This window comes from Drosophila albomicans, chromosome 2L, assembly GCF_009650485.2.
Source record: "Drosophila albomicans strain 15112-1751.03 chromosome 2L, ASM965048v2, whole genome shotgun sequence".
Taxonomy (NCBI): Eukaryota; Metazoa; Arthropoda; class Insecta; order Diptera; family Drosophilidae; genus Drosophila; species Drosophila albomicans.
The window spans coordinates 14,347,432-14,363,946 of NC_047628.2; the positions used below are offsets into that span (position 1 = coordinate 14,347,432).

The 16,515-nt window shown below is 38.1% G+C and overlaps 2 protein-coding genes across 2 annotated transcripts in view; one reads left to right on the top strand and one right to left on the bottom strand.

Annotated features, from left to right (window-relative positions):
• Positions 1-16,515, top strand: part of LOC117566145 (uncharacterized) — a 75,075-nt gene that overhangs the window by 29,912 nt on the left and 28,648 nt on the right. The window lies entirely within an intron of this gene.
• Positions 15,623-16,161, bottom strand: LOC127565021 (uncharacterized). Its single transcript, XM_052001936.1, has 2 exons — positions 16,028-16,161; positions 15,623-15,946 (listed from the first exon to the last, which is right to left on the bottom strand). The coding sequence occupies exons 1-2, from the start codon at positions 16,100-16,102 to the stop codon at positions 15,677-15,679; spliced, it is 345 nt and encodes a 114-aa protein (XP_051857896.1). The 5' UTR covers positions 16,103-16,161; the 3' UTR covers positions 15,623-15,676.

The following is a 16,515-nucleotide window of genomic DNA, read 5'->3' on the forward strand; positions in this document are numbered from 1 at the left end:
GGACAAGAGATACGACAGTGTTGGTTATAATGGCATCTATGACGATTACCATTCGAAATGAGTATGTGTTGTATTATGCAGTTGGCATAAGTCTCCTCTTGGCATTGTTGTTCAACTGGGGCGTGATGAGCAACTCAATCGCCAGCTTCATATTCTCTAATTCCATATTTTCCATGCATTCTCGCCGTACTTCATGGCGTGCTCTTTCATAATATTGCTGCTGCTGTTGGTGTTGGTTGGTGTTGCTATCTGAAACCTGCCTGGCAAGTGCAGCTCGTAAATAGACAAAGGCCATGGCAATACACTGGGCTCGGAATAGTTTCTCAACTTACTCATGGCTCAAAGCCAAAGTTATGATAGCTGCATAAGCGTCTGTGCATGTATTTGAGGCTTGAAACTCCATGAAACTCGGAAGTTTTGCGTGCGAGAAAGCTAAAGTTTTGCTACAGACACAAAAAGATGGAGAGAGCACGATGGATGCTGCAAGCGAAGTCTCAAACTTGTGGGCAAAAATTTACCTTCATTTTGATGGCTAATGAAATCAGTGAGATTCTGCTGAAGTGCAGCCTTTAATCTAAAGTCTCTAGTTGCCTTATCGATTTCACCAGGTTTATGGCAAACAAATGACAGCAGTAAAAAATACTCATCACATCATCTTTTGGCAATTTGTTGCACATAAAACTTTGGAATATGTGTACGCATAGATTGGGGCTAAGATATTAAATTGAAACTCCTCAATAATCTGTGTGTCATAAATGCCGTATCGTTCGTTCGGCCCGCATAAATTCAATAGCAAAACAAAATAAGTACACATGCTGTGACACACATTGAACAAAATCATTGAGGTAGCATGTCGCAGTGGATAACCGCTAAATATGCTAGAGTGTGTGTGTGTGTGTGTCTGTGTGTGTGCTTATGTGCTATAAACACAATGTCGAACACATGAGGTTTTTGAAATGCAATCTAAAGCAAAAGCAGCAAACTTTAAAAACTGTTGTCCCGTTGGCCAACCACAAAGTGTATGATGCAGTGCGAGGCGTTTGTGTAAATTGCAGTATTCGATGGCCAATATGGGCATAGTAACATACAACACGGCCACCACGGTAAAACCTGCCAAAGAACAAAACCAACGGGTCGGAAAAGTGCGACTAACACACATACATACACATATATATGAAGGCACTTTTGCCCTGGGAAAATCGAATACAATATAAAATGCCAAAAATGCGAGCAGAGAGCACGTTAAACGTAGAATGTTTACTATACCCTTTAGACATCAAATGCTTCAAGTGGGGTAGTTTGAAGTGTTGTCCATCGAATAGGATATTTTTGTAGAGTATTTACTAGGCAAATATATTTTGTACTGGAATTTGTGAGCTGCCATTATTGAGCCTAAAACAATTGGCATGCAATGAGGTTGCGTTTGGCATGACCTCATTGATCCCGATCCATTGACTGAGCACATAAGCAATGCGGTATCCCAGTTGCCAGTTCCCAGTTCCCAGTTCCCAGTTGCCAGTTCTCTATTCCCGATTCTCTGTTCTCTGTACTATTTCTTTTTTGTTTTGGGCCGCGTTTGGTGTACGATTAGTTAAGCTGTGGAAAATAATGACAGCTGACGAGGCTTACTGTGCAATGATTCCCCCCAAGCTGCTCCCATCTGGCGCTACGGCAATAGGTGCTTCAATGCGGATGGCTAAAGCACACGGGATTAATTGAGTGATGAGTCGATGCTGTCGACCAGTTAATGGATACTGGCAGGTGCCTCATAACACTTCATGGCATGGAGCATTGCACGTTTCTACAACTCGATTTAATGGCCACAACGAGCAGGCCAAATATTGCATGTTTATTCAACTGTTAGAATTGCCTTTTATACAGTCCGCCACACATACGCAGATAGACAATAAATGCACTTCAAGAGATTTCCATTCAGATGTCATGTTCAAATGTAAAGTCAATGTGATGGCAGTTGCTTATTTGTTATTGTTATTGCGCTTTAAAGCAATCAGCTTATATCGTTTTTCCAATGTGGCATAGCAGACAGCCATGAGTGGCATAGCAATCAGCTACTGTAAAGTGCAGTCAAATCAGAATTTGAGATACTTGACAGCCATAGAACTTCTTAGCTGAATATCTATTTGAAAGTGATAAATAGGAAAATTGATATTTATATAGTAAACATATAATAAATGTTGCAACTTTTACATTTACATTTTTTCATTTATTTTTTAAGTTAAGAAGTGAGTAAAAGAGTTTGGCATAGCAGACAGCTATGAGTGGCATAGCAATTAGCTATTGTAAAGTGCAGACAAATCACAATTTAAGATAGAGCACTAGAACTTCTTAATTTGAAAACTACTTTAAAAGTATAAGAAGGAAAATTGATGTAACTAAATATTCAAGAAATGTTGGAACATATTAATTTAGTAAATTTTTTAAAGTAAATGCATTTCTATCGTGTTCTCTATCAATATAAGTCCAACAGTTTATTCAGCTAATAAAATTTATTACTGGGCAATTCATTTAAACTTTCCACGACGGCTTCTTTACCTCCTTCGATTGAACTCGTTTTGCATTAAGCGTACGCACCGGTATCCGTGGCAAGCGCAAAGATTTAATGACATGCTCCGGCTCTGGCTCTGGCTCAGGCTTTTTTTGATCCAGCAAAGCCTTTTTGCTGCGCTGCACGAGACTTTCGATGATGGCACTGTTGCTAGCCAGCGAACGTATTGATAATGTCTCTTGAGTGTAAACGATTTCGTATTTGAGCAGCATCTGATGTCGCTGCATTGTTCGCAACTCTGCAGGCGTTATGCAGGTGCTGCCGAGATGCTTCATTGTGTCCGAATAAAAGCAGTGAAGCTTTAGCTGCGTTCCCACTGTGGATGCGTGTACCACAAGTAAAATGAGCTTATGCAGCTCTCGTATGCCGCTGATTTCGTATAGCAACGGTTGCAGCATATCCAATGCATTGTGACCATCAAAGACATTACCATAGCGGGGCGATATGGTTCGTTTTGTAAGTCCGTGTTGTAGGCTGTAGTTCTTCACCCAGCGACCCTTTAAAATGACGCTGTCGTTGGGTCCATTTTTCAATGCAGATAGTGTGTTACGCACATTCATCTTTGCCTTTATACAAGAATTTGTTATTGATTAAAATTTTAAATTAAAATGTGTTTGTGGTTATTTAATACAAGTTTAGTAGTATTGTATCAAAATTGAATTGAAATTTATTTCACTGTTCCTTAGATATTCTTAAATTTTGTTGACCTGCTTATTAAATTCCAAGAAAATTCCATTCACATTCTTATTATGTGTAAGATTAAACTAATTGCATTTCGTTGATAACCACATGATAACCTGTCTGCGGTTACAACATAAAGCTTAAATTAATTTTATGCATTTTAATTAATAGCACAAAATATTATATTTGATTTGTATTTCACCACGACAATGTCGATGGAATTTTGAGACAGTTCAGGGCCAAGAGTCTGCAACTGATTGACAGCAGCGGGCTACGCAAAGGCAGTACAATTTGCATTATAATTATAAATAAATGATATGCATCGAGTATTATGGATTTGCTATTAACCTGCCCACCACAAAGGAATGTCATTGATAATAAGAAGAGCCTGACGGCAAAATCTTGCCTCTGAGTTGACATTTAAGTGCCTTGGGTTCATTCAAGGTTTAAGTGGAGTTTAAGCTGCTTAACGTACAATATTACAGATAGTCTTTAACTTATGTCAATATGTGAGTTAACAATAGTCTAGAGTCACGGTTTTTGGCTGGCGTCAACTGTTGACTTGTGATAAGTTTATTATGTTATAGATTTAGCTAATTGAATTTTGGTATTAACCGTGGAATATCCTTTGTATGGTTCATGCTGTTTAACCAAAAGCACAAACTATGTGATTGGTATTTTGCTATTACAATGGCAATGAAATTTGGCGGCCATTCAGGGCTAAGTGTATGCTATGGACTGATAACCAATGTGCATTGTAATTATATATAAATGAGATGCATTGGGTGGTATTATGAATTTGTTATTAACCGACTCCTGAATGAAATGCCTGACAATAAAGCGCTTGGCCTAGTGTTCATTTAAGGTTTAAGTAGAGTTTAAGCTGCTTAACGTACAATATTACAGATAGTCTTTAACTTATGTCGATATATAAGTTAACAATAGTCTAGAGTCGCGTCAACTGTTGACTTGTGATAAGTTATGTTTCAGATTAAGCTAATTGAATTTTGGTATTAACCGTGGAATATCCTTTGTGTGGTCCATGCTGTTTAACTAACAGCACAAACTATTTGATTGGTAGTTTGCTATTACAATGTCTATGAAATTTGGCGGCCATTCAGGGCTAAGTGTCTGCTATGGACTGATAACCAATGTGCATTGTAATTATATATAAATGAGATGCATTGGGTGGTATTATGAATTTGTTATTAACCGACTCCTGAATGAAATGCCTGACAATAAAGCGCTTGGCCTAGTGTTCATTTAAGGTTTAAGTAGAGTTTAAGCTGCTTAACGTACAATATTACAGATAGTCTTTAACTTATGTCGATATATAAGTTAACAATAGTCTAGAGTCGCGGTTTTTGGCGGGCGTCAACTGTTGACTTGTGATAAGTTTATTATGTTTCAAATTTAGCTAATTGAATTTTGGTATTAACCGTGGAATATCCTTTGTGTGGTTCATGCTGTTTAATTAGTAGCACAAACTATTTGATTGGTATTTTGCTATTACAATGGCTATGAAATTTGGCGGCCATTCAGGGCTAAGTGTATGCTATGGACTGATAACCAATGTGCATTGTAATTATATATAAATGAGATGCATTGGGTGGTATTATGAATTTGTTATTAACCGACTCCTGAATGAAATGCCTGACAATAAAGAGCTTGGCCTAGTGTTCATTTAAGGTTTAAGTAGAGTTTAAGCTTCTTAGCAAAAGTAAAAAGTTGTCGTTTACTTAAGTCGTTTAACTTATGCCGAAATATTATCCGACAATTTGTCGAGATACGCGCTTTTTGGCTGCCATCTACAATTGACTTGTATAAGGCTTGCGGCAAGTCTGACTCTGTTTCGCATCAGCTGGCCAGTTGCCAGTTTTGGGTTGAATGCAACCACGTGGAATGCCGTGTCAAAAGCGACAAAGAGCGAGAGAGAGTGAGAAAGAGCGAACCAGTATTCCGTTGGCTGTCATGAAGTCACACCCCAGCCAAGATGCCGGTGTCCGGCGTATCCTTTGGCCTTTGCCTGGCAAGACAACAAACAAAAAAAAAAAAAAAAATGCTGCCACTGCGACTGGCTACGTGCCGAGAACCTGTCGCCACAAAAGTGTTCGCCTTTTATCGTATGTCCACGCCACGCTTGACAAACGACACGACGGCCATAAGCATTACATTGCTACTTGAGTAGCAAGCTCATTTTTATTTTTAGTTGCAGCTTTTTTTCAATTGTCACTGCACAAGTGTTTTTCTAATTCTTCACTCCTCCGCCTCACACATGCCATCAGATCCATTTGCGATTCGTTGTTGGCTATTTAAAGGGACAGCCAGCTGGTGCAAACAATTGCATTGTCCACAAGTCTGTTGCCATGAACACATCAGCTGCTAATTTTCTGGCATATGTCGAGCATCTCATGGCCATGGAACGTTCAAAAACTGGACAAACTGCACTTGGCTCCATTCGCATCTGGTTTAACAATATCAGTGGGCTGACTCAGTGCGGCAATTCGTCTAAACAGTTGTGCTCGGCCAATCAGACGGACACTCAACAAGACAAGAATTTCCATTATGGATGGAATTATTTGCTGCAAAAGTTAGTGACACACTTGCGAGAATTATTTGAAACAATGTTAGACAAGTTGAGACAAAAATGTTAGCTCTAAACTTACAATATTTAAATGTGTATTTGGAGCTTTTGCTTTTAAAAAATTCTATTATTAAGCAGAGCATTTTTTGTTAAAATTATTTACTTTATTTTGCATCCTGATATCAATTCTAATTTATAATGTTTTGCTGTCAAACTTAGTAGCGATTTTACAATTTTGTGGCAAAGTGATAGATGAGATCAGCCAAAAATGTTAGCATTAAATTTATTTAAATTTGCGTTTCATGTATAACAATAATAATAACATTTTGTATAAAATTGCGTTGCTATTCATTAGCTAAATAAATGTAATTTTAATATCAATTACTATTTAGTTGAGAGTCGGATTCAACGACAAATTTATCTGAATGTGTTTATATTTAAATTATAATCTTTAAATAGGTATTTAAAGTATAATATTTATATGTATATATTATTTTATTTAAATGTATAGAGAATTTCATTCTTGGACTTCACGATGTCTTTAGTAGATGAATTCAAATGAAAAGTATATATTTGCTTATAAGCAATTTATTTATTTTTGGTAAATTTCCTAATGCATTTCTGACGTTTGGGGATCATAAATGTTTACATATTGCCTCAATATTTTGGGGGGCATGTGTAAACGCAAATGAAACGCATTGGAGCGTTTCCAAGTAAACATTTCGAAAATGTATCGATGGCAATTTTCATAAATTTTCGCCTTTTGCGCCAATTAAATAAATGAAAATAATTTGCGCTGAGTCAGGGCAAAAGTGGAACCTAAAACAGCTCAATTTTCAGCGAACGATGGCATTCAGCTAATGAAAATATATTACCCCAGAGAATGAGTGAGATATTAGAAGCGAGAGGGAGAAGGAAGAAAAACAATGAAAACGAGATGCGAAAACCGAAACGAGATATAACTTCATTAGGCGCAGTGAACCGACAAGCTATGCGATATATACTATATGTATCTGACAAGTCGAGTACTTAAAATGAGAAATATCTTTAAAAAGGACACAGAGAGATATTTTACGCAACACAATCAATAAAAGCGCTAAACACAAACATAAATAAAAGGGATATAGTAGTCGAAATACGAATTGCGTCCCGAATTTATTAGCCATCAGACAAAACTGAAACGGAACGTAACAAAATATATCTTTACAAATCTATATATATATATATATATGTGTATATATGGCCACGTCAATGGCAGAAAAATGATAAAAATAAATAAAAGTCTGTTAAGTTCGTTGAAGCGTGGGACGCGTAAACAGTTCAAGGACTCTTTGGCTGGCCGCATGATTTATTTACTTTCCACTGTCTTTCCTATCCTGATGACCTGCCTTTCCTATATGAGTGTGTGTGTGAGTGTCGGTGTATAGTGGTTCAATTGCCGCTTAAGTGAGGCCACATTTTGAGACGTTTTATTGGCTACGTGCAACTGCGCAAACAAATTTACATGACACTGAACTGTGCTGCTGCTGGTTGCTCACTTTACCTGACTTTCACTCGGCATTCCAACAGCAATTGCTACAGCATTATTGAAAGATTGATGAAAGTTCGGGTGCTTCGACTTACCGACGACTCGAGGACTATCGAGCGCGAAAGGACGCTGCCAAGATAAATGACTTGAGTTTCCCCTTTTTGGTTTATTTTTGTTCTCCTTTTTTTTTTTGCTTTGTGGTTGGCTAAAAGTTATTGCGGTCTGTTGGAAGCGCTTATAATGAATAATGAAAGATATGCTGCCTTTTTTTTTGCGGGCGTTTTATTGTCGATGCGAAGCGCTCAGACCGAAAACACAATAAAATGCCTGACCATTGACTAAATTTGTTTCAAGGCAGACCGCTCCTTAATCTACCCCAACACCTGCTCCTATCGTTGTCCTGCTGTGTGTCTCCCTGTCGAATCATGTGAGAAAACCGTTGAACAGTATTCACACTTTGATTTCGTGGTTGATACTCCGTATGCATGGAAGTACGTTTTGGGCTAAGTATTAATGGCTTTTATAACGCTTCCTGCCTGCCCCATATATATCTTGTTTTTGGCCTAAGGTTCATGGCCCCACATCAACATCAAGATGTGAATGTAGTATATATTCGGTGTGTGTGTGCGTGAGTGAGAGTGTGTTTCTGGGTCTCTCTCCCTCTGACTCTCTCTCTATGACCAATTTGACTGTCAGCAAGTTCTTTTGATGCCAAATATTGGCTAAAAATGTTTCTCTTTCTATGCTACTCTTGCTACTGCTGCTGTGTGTGGTGTGTGATTGTGGGTATACCCTGGGGCACTTTTGATTGAATGCCGCATCATAATTGCAGCTTTTGGTTCATTTCATGTTGGTGGTATCTCTTTGATATGTTGCCTGGTTTTTTTCCGGATGATGGTGTCTATGCCTTGACAAATGCCTTGCATTGATTGGTGCTCGAGGCCAAATTGTTCAGGGGCATTTTCGTATTGAGTGAGGATTTTTCTTGTTTTTCCTTTTTTTTTTGTCCAACAGAAAATCTAGCTTATGTGTCAAAAGCTATGCAGCTATTTCTGTGTGTCGCATATGTGACTAAAATTTGAAGTGTAAAACACACGACTTTACTGTGGTTAAAACTTTCCAAAGTTCTAGCTTGTCACTTATTAAAAATTCCTCTTTTAATGCGGATGGAGTTCATTAGAGCTATATTGAGATGATATGAACTCTCTTGCTACATTCAGTAAATATTTACATTATAAACGGCGCCAGTCAGAGTTTTCTTTTGTTTATATCAAATATTAACTAAAAACCGAATGTGATCTAGTCCAAAACATTACGAAATACGATCTTGAGTTGTAATTTAATCAAAAAGCTGTCTCGCTTTAATTGATTTATGCAACTTAAATAGTTGCTACTTAACTCGCATTGACATGTCTAGTCGTTAATAAGCACTGATTGCCAAAGCGTTAGAAAGAAAGTTACAGCGCATTTTGCCACACAGCTGACAGCAGTTTTCTCCAGCTCTTTCTATTAGTAAGTTGGCAAGTTGTGTCTGTATCTGTGTGTGTGTGTGTGTGTGTTTGTTTACTGGCAATTAGATACTCACAATTTGCACAAATTAAAACATTGTCACATGGGCAGGACATTGGGTCAGCAGAGCCTTGGGGTCGGTCTCCGACGACAGCACAGAAACTATTTACATGTAGGGAGCAGCAATAGAAAAGGGGATAGAAGCAACTGACGGACAGACAAAGGGAACGTGGGGGAGCGGGACAATTTTTGTGGCTGACAGCCGTAAAAGGCGACAGGGGGTCGAGCTGGTGGGTGGTTCCACTTTGACATGTGGAATTTGTTTGAAAATTTCATTGCTTTTCACGCCCGAACAATTGAGCAACTGGAAACAGTGTGGCCAGGCTGCTGCTGCCCGGCAGGTGTCCAGTGTCCCACAGACTGTCCACCTCCCCCTTCCTTTCTGCTGTAGGTGTCCGTTTTCGGAATGTTTTTCTCTCTCTCTTTTTTTTTTTGGTTCGTGTTTTTTTGTGTACTTCTTGTGCTTTGGTGTTTTGGCATTTTTAATTAAACGCACGGCCAAAAGGCTGTTTGTGCTTCTCTTTCTCTCTCTGTGTGAGCTTGCGAGTGTGGTGTGCGTGCGGTATGGTATGTGTGTGTGTCTTTTATTCGTGTTTAATAAATTAAGCTATTTTATTTCATTTTCTTTTGGAGCCTTTGTTGCTGTGGTTGTTATTCGGTTGTCGCCAGGCATTTCGACCGTGTCATGTACTATATAAAGTCTTGGCATTGTTGTTACCTGCTGATTCTTTGGGTTCTATAAAACCTGTGGCTCATTAAGGCGACTACGTGAGCGTTTAGCAACAGAGACTGCCAGTTGCCACTTGCCACTTGGCAGCTGCTGGATGACGGAGGAGACCATTTGATGATGACGGGACGGGGGCACGTGTTGCTTTTGTGGCATTGTTTACGTTTTCAGCTGCGCGGTTTTTGGTTTCTGCAAGTTTCGTTAGAATTTCTTTTTCTTGTTGGCTGCTGGCTGGCTGGCATTGGAGACTCTTTTGTGTTGTGTGGTTCGCCTTTTGAGATTTGCTTAATGGCTGTCAAGTATCTCCACCTCCACCTCCACCTCGACCACCTCCTATAATTGTTACTGTTGTAGTTGCTACCTGTATTTTGTGGCATGTGCTTTGCATTATTATTGTAATGTCTGTGTGAACAGTAAAGTTTTTGTATAATTTGTCGGTTTTGTTGATATTTTAAAAACATTATTTTTGTTGTGTGCCAAAATATACACAAACACACACACACACACACACACACACACACACACACACATATTGTATTCGCATTTGTGTTTTGTATTTGTATTTTGTATTTATTTTTCGTCCAATTTTTTAATTAAAATTCTGTGTTATACTTATTTTTGTTATGCCATCAAATGAATTGTGTCAAGCCATGTTTACAAAGCATAATTACATCTACAATGTGGAATGTGATTGCTGTTGGCATAGCAGCGCAGCGTGGGAAGAGTATAATAGAAGCTTAGAAAGGTGAGGGGTGAGGGGTGACGGAACAGAGGTGAAGTCCCAGTGTAAATCTACATATTTATGAGTGTTGAAATTATGGCTACATGTCCGCACATGTCGTCCAATGCTACTTCCGTTTCCGTTTCCGCTTTCGTATCGACATGAGAAAACTTTTAGCATTTCTTTTATTTCTCTTTGGCTATGCCTTTCTGGGCCTGCTTTGTGCACGCTCCTCAATGAAATTATTTCAAATAAAAAACAATTTTCTTTTTTTTCTTCCTCTATTTTATTTTAGTTGTGCCAAAGCTTGTGCTTACAGCCAGCAAACAAAATGTTAGTGCAGATTGTATTTGCTTTAAAAAGTGCTTTATTTGTATTGAGTTGAGTGCGGCCAATTAATTTTGCTCACACATTTTAATTGGTCTTCATTAATTGTATTTATGCCTTCTTTATTATTAATAGAACTTGTCTGCTATCTGAATTACTCATTAGTCTAGCATAAAATGTTTTTAATTTCCACCCGAATAATTGTTGTTAATGAGCTTTTATCAAAATTTGAAACTCATTTAAAGCCATCACTTTTAGTTTGTGTTTGCAAAGAATTTGCAGAAGCGCCAAGAAATTTTGTATATTTTATACTTTGGCCACAAGAATTTGCCAGTTGAAGCAGCTTTCAGCCTCAACTTGATGTCTAAGGCAACTATTTGAAGTTTGTGCGTGTGTGTGTGTGAGGAGTAAGTGGATTAAGTATACCAATCATTTTTGCTGGGTGTGGCTGAAATTCTGGAGCACAATCTAGATGAAATGCCAGTGTGCTTAGAGCATTGTTGTTCCTATAAGTATGTATTTGTATTAGCCGTAAGGGTTACATGAACTTTGCTTTGGAAACAACAACTACAACAACAACTACAACTGGAATAATGCGCACAAAAACAAAACAAAGAGAAGCGCAAAGAATTTACAGTTGACATTTTTGAGCACAAACACACGTACACATGCAGAGGCTTTTGTTGTGTAGAGTGTGTGTATTTGTAATTGTCGTTGTTGTTGTTGCTGTTGCTGTTGTTGGCAGCCACTACAATTATTATTGTACAGAGCCAAAGCACATAGATTCTGATGGCGTGTTGAAATGGAGCCCATGCTAAAAGGGTTGCCACAGCATTTGGCCATAATAAGCATCACAGTGAGTGCAAGAAATGCTCGACACATGCGATGCCGTGTTCCAGTTTGCGGCAACGCCTTTTTGTCGCACTGTTGTTGTTGTGTGTGTGTGTGTGTGTGTGTGTGTGTGTGTGTGTGTGTGTGTGTGTGTGTGTGTGTGTGTGTGTGTGTGTGTGTGTGTGTGTGTGTGTGTGTGTGTGTGTGTGTGTGTGTGTGTGTGTGTGTGTGTGTGTGTGTGTGTTGTGTGTGTGTGTGTGTGTGTGTGTGTGTGTGTGTGTGTGTGTGTGTGTGTGTGTGTGTGTGTGTGTGTGTGTGTGTGTGTGTGTGTGTGTGTGTGTGTGTGTGTGTGTGTGTGTGTGTGTGTGTGTGTGTGTGTGTGTGTGTGTGTGTGTGTGTGTGTGTGTGTGTGTTTGTGTGTTGTGACATTTCAAACGTCAAAGCCAAAAGCTGAAATGAAAACCATTTGCCCTGTTGCTCTTCCCCTCCTGTTTTTTTTCTAGTTTTTTTTCTTTTTCCCTTTGCTGTCATGCTTTTACCCAGTTACTTACGTTTAGCTGGCGGCATAATCCTTTTGGTCACTTTTCATTTGCTGATTTTATGAGCGCAATTATATTATGAAGTTAAAGCCCGTAATTTGCACGTTAATTGTGAGCGCGTGCTTTAAACGCATTTGTTGTGCATTTTTAAGTAATAAAATAATTAAATTATTATTTATTGTTTACGAACATGCAGACAGCTAGCTAGCGAAAGACCGTTGCCTCCTCATTGTCGCGCCAAATGTTTGTGCCCAATATAATGATGATTTGTTGGCCGTAGCCATGCGGACATATGTTGAACTATGACCTTACTCCTACAGCAATAAATTCCAACGCCATTTGCGTTTCTTCTTTTTGGCTTGCTATCAAGACACGTCTGAGCAAATATAATATATAGTATTCGTAGTATAGAAAGCAGTTGGTTATCAACATAAAATAAGTAAGAAAGCTGCAGTCAAGTATGCTCGACTGTGAGATACCCGCTACCCATTTTGAATTCAAACAAAAAAGTGCGGATTAATTTTAAAATATACAAAATAAATATACCAAAAGCTATATTTGGTATGTTGATATTCAAAATATACCACATAGAGTGCAAAATATAACAGATTATATACTTTATAAGGTCGGAGATGCCTATTTCTGTCTGTTAAATAAGTATCCTGCAGATACAAAGTGATAATACCCTTTTATACTATGGGTAGCGGGTATAAATACTACATGGGCTTGCACTTAGAATACATTTTCGAATGAATATCTTATATTGCATATCTATAATTCATATAGATATGCACATATATGTAGATAAATTCGATATGTTGATATTCAAAATATACCACATAGAGTGCGAAATATACCAGATTATAGACTTTATAAGGCGGATATGCCTATTTCTGTCTGTTAAATAAGTTTCCTGCAGGCACAAAGTGATAATACCCTTCTATCCTATGGGTGGCGGGTATAAATACTACATGCGCTTGCACTTAGAATACATTTTCGAATGAATATCTTATATTGCATATCTATAATTCATATAGATATGCACATATATGTAGATAGATTCGAGAATTCAGTTCCATTTGCGGAAATGTGAAGGACAAAGTCATAATTTCTCATTTCGCACAAGTATTTATATGAACTTGGCACAGAGCGAGAGACTGAGAGACTTCAGCTTTCTCTTTTTGTGGTTTTTTCTTGTGGTCGCTTGGATTGAACTGTTTTATGGCATTGTCAGTTCATCTATTGTAGAGTCGCAACGCAACGCAGTTATCTAAAAAGATAGTTTTATGCCTGAGTTATTGGTGCATAGTTTCTCTGCTTTTTCCACTGACTGTTGGGAAAGATTTATGCGGGCAACATGCGGGTAGCGTTCTACTATACTTATTTTTTCAAAATATTGCACCCAAATGAATGTATTAAATTATTATTTTGCTGCGTGACTAAAGCAGCAATAAGCTAGAGCTTTTTTGCGAGCAAATTTATTTATTCAGCCAGCGCAATTTCGATTTGAGCTTTTGCGATGCACACAGAGCAAGTATAAACATAAATTGCATTTGTATAATACCATTGAGACACAGAGAACTGAAATCAATCTAACAAAGATAATTCTATTAGAATTTTAAAAAAATGTTTCACATTTTCGTTGTTTAAACTATAATTTAACATATTTGGAGATAAAATCGAAAATACATAGCATTAGCATTTTAATCATTCTATAAAGTTCCATTAACATTTCGCTCGATATTTTCAACTATATTGACATTGAAATTTAGTCTACAATATTGAATATACTTAGGTTTAAAAAGCATTAGTTTGCATTTAAAAATCAAATATTAATTAGAAAATTTTGGGAAAACAGCACTTAAATAAATTTGAATACAGTACAAATATTAATCTTGTTGAAAGCAAGACAAAATTATATTATAGATGAAATAGATAGCTTTAGTTTAAATAAAGAAAAATAATTTAAAATCAAATATAATTTTGATTAAAGCTTTAAACAGTTAAATACACTTTAATACACTTCAATACAAAGGTATTATTAAATAAATGCCTTTAACATAACCTTGGTGGGAGGCTCGAAAAGACATTTGAGTAAATCCTCTTTGGGTATATAAAGTGTTTAAGTTCGTTGACAACATAATTGTGGATATTAGTTTAAGAGGCTTATAAATATTTTGTCAGTCCTTTTGTGGTTGATCAATAAGAAATATTGATAGATGGCCGTCAAGTTTGAAATTGATGTAGAATTTACAGAGCTAAGCCATTAAAGCCGCTTGCCTAATGACCTCTAGCTTTAAACATTACGTATACGCCACGTTTGTTAATAAATTACCCAAATTATAGACACAGGCACAAAAGAGTGACGGGTTTCGCTTGAGTTGCGTAACAAGCTCCAAAAAAGACCAAGGAAACTGAAAAACAAAACAAAAATAACTACGCAAAAACAAAAAAAAAAAATGTAAAACGAAACTAAAGAAGAGGTCTAACAACGTAAAATTTTCCAACATGGCAACAGCTGAGGCGTCGAATGGACGACGCGTCGAATGAGTGGCTCACTGTTTGTTGTTTGTGTTGTTGTGTTGTTGTTTTGTGAGTGGCAGGCATAGCGACTGCCAACTGTCGACTGTCGACTGCCGGTTGTCGAGCATTGAGTGCCGCCTGCCGACGAAGGCATCTTAATAAATTTGGTACGCAACACTTTGGCGTTATTAATACTTCAGTGAATGGGTCGAAAATGGCGAGGCACAGCACGCAGCACCTAAAAACCGCTAACCAAAGAGACGGGCACAAAAACGTAGACGGTGCTTAATTACACGCTCTACCCGTCGCCAGGGGGCGTGTATGTGCGTGCGTGATAGCCGCGATAGAGCGCACCAAAGCAAAGGAGGGAAAGAAAGGAACGGACTCCGCATAGCCGAATTTTCAGCGCAACATTAATTTAGCCAAGCACACACACACACACACACACAATTGAAGCGATTTCAAAGTTGACATGACGCAAAAACTCGTAGTTTTAAAGCGAATGTTGGCATTGTTTTTGCCGTTGACATTTGCCTATTAAATTCGATTACGCAATTCATTTGCATAGCGGAAGAGGCAAAGCAGAATTGTGTGGCACATGTCAAGATGTTAGGTAACTATGCTTAATTAAACAAATTCCTTAAGTCGTCTCATTTTGAATGCGTTGTGCGGTTCAAATGCCAGTCAAGCCAGCCTTTTCTATTGGCCAATTTGGCAGAACCAAATTCTTGGACCCGTTTGGAAAAAGGTGCGCAGTGTTTTGCCTAATGATGTCTATGCTCAAGTCGTGCATAATGGGCCTCGATGCCTCGAAATTTCCCACACCAAACTCGTGTGTATTGTCATTGCCTGTCAACGCAATAATCCAACCAATTCCAATTCCAGACATGTTAAGTCATTTCGTGGCAAACACACACTCACCTCCTTTGCTGTCACAGTTGCGAGAGAGAGATAGAGAGCGAGAGTTGAGTTCTTTGCGGCATTAGTTGACATTAATACGTACGCATTTGAATTTGCGTACATTAATTGAGATTTGTTTTGCGCTTTATTTCAACTGCGTTTCAATGTCAATTTGTGAGTTTACTGTTCTTCGTATTCCTCAGCAATCTCTTGCAAGCCATCGTCGCAGTCATGTTCATAGCTGATGCTGCGAAATTCACAGAATATCTTATAGATTAAAAGTTCCTTCTTCTGATAGTAGTCATCGTCACGATGATCGAGAGCATCCACCTCCTGCTTGAGGATCAACAGTTGTTCTCGCATACGCATCATCTCGTCGTCACAGTGGAAATTATCTTCTTCCGGATATGGTTGAAGTGTCAGCAGCGAGAGCATACACGACAAGTTCAGCTAAATATTCCAGAGCTAAGCATTAGTTGTGTGTGGGCGCAAATGTGCGTTTCCTGTCTTTATTGCTTGCTCATTACTCACCTCCTTGTCCAGCGGCAACACGCTAGTCAATATGTTCTCATCGTGAGCGTTCTCCACGGCGTATTCGATATCCATTTCACATTCAGGGAAGTCACTCAATCGACTGCCAATTGGCGACTGTTGCTGCTTGCCACAGGCATCTCATATTTTATTGCCCTGTTTATGTTTACATTATGCCAGTGAGTGCTGATGAGTGTATGCATGAGTACTTTGTGTGTGTGTGAATGTGTGTTGCACTTACGAGTATATAAGGTCTTTAGCTGAGTATTTTGTTTTTTTTTTTCATTTTCATTTCCATTAGTTGATTTCGTTTCGCATTTGCATTTGCATTTGCGTTTTTGCCATCAACATCATCGTCATCGTATTTTGGCAACTTTCATTAAAATTGTAATACTCGCTAGAAGTTTGACAAGTTACAATATTAATTTTTTAAATCATTAATCAAGATTATAAGATGTCAAAATTGAACGAAGATGAACTTTTCTTAA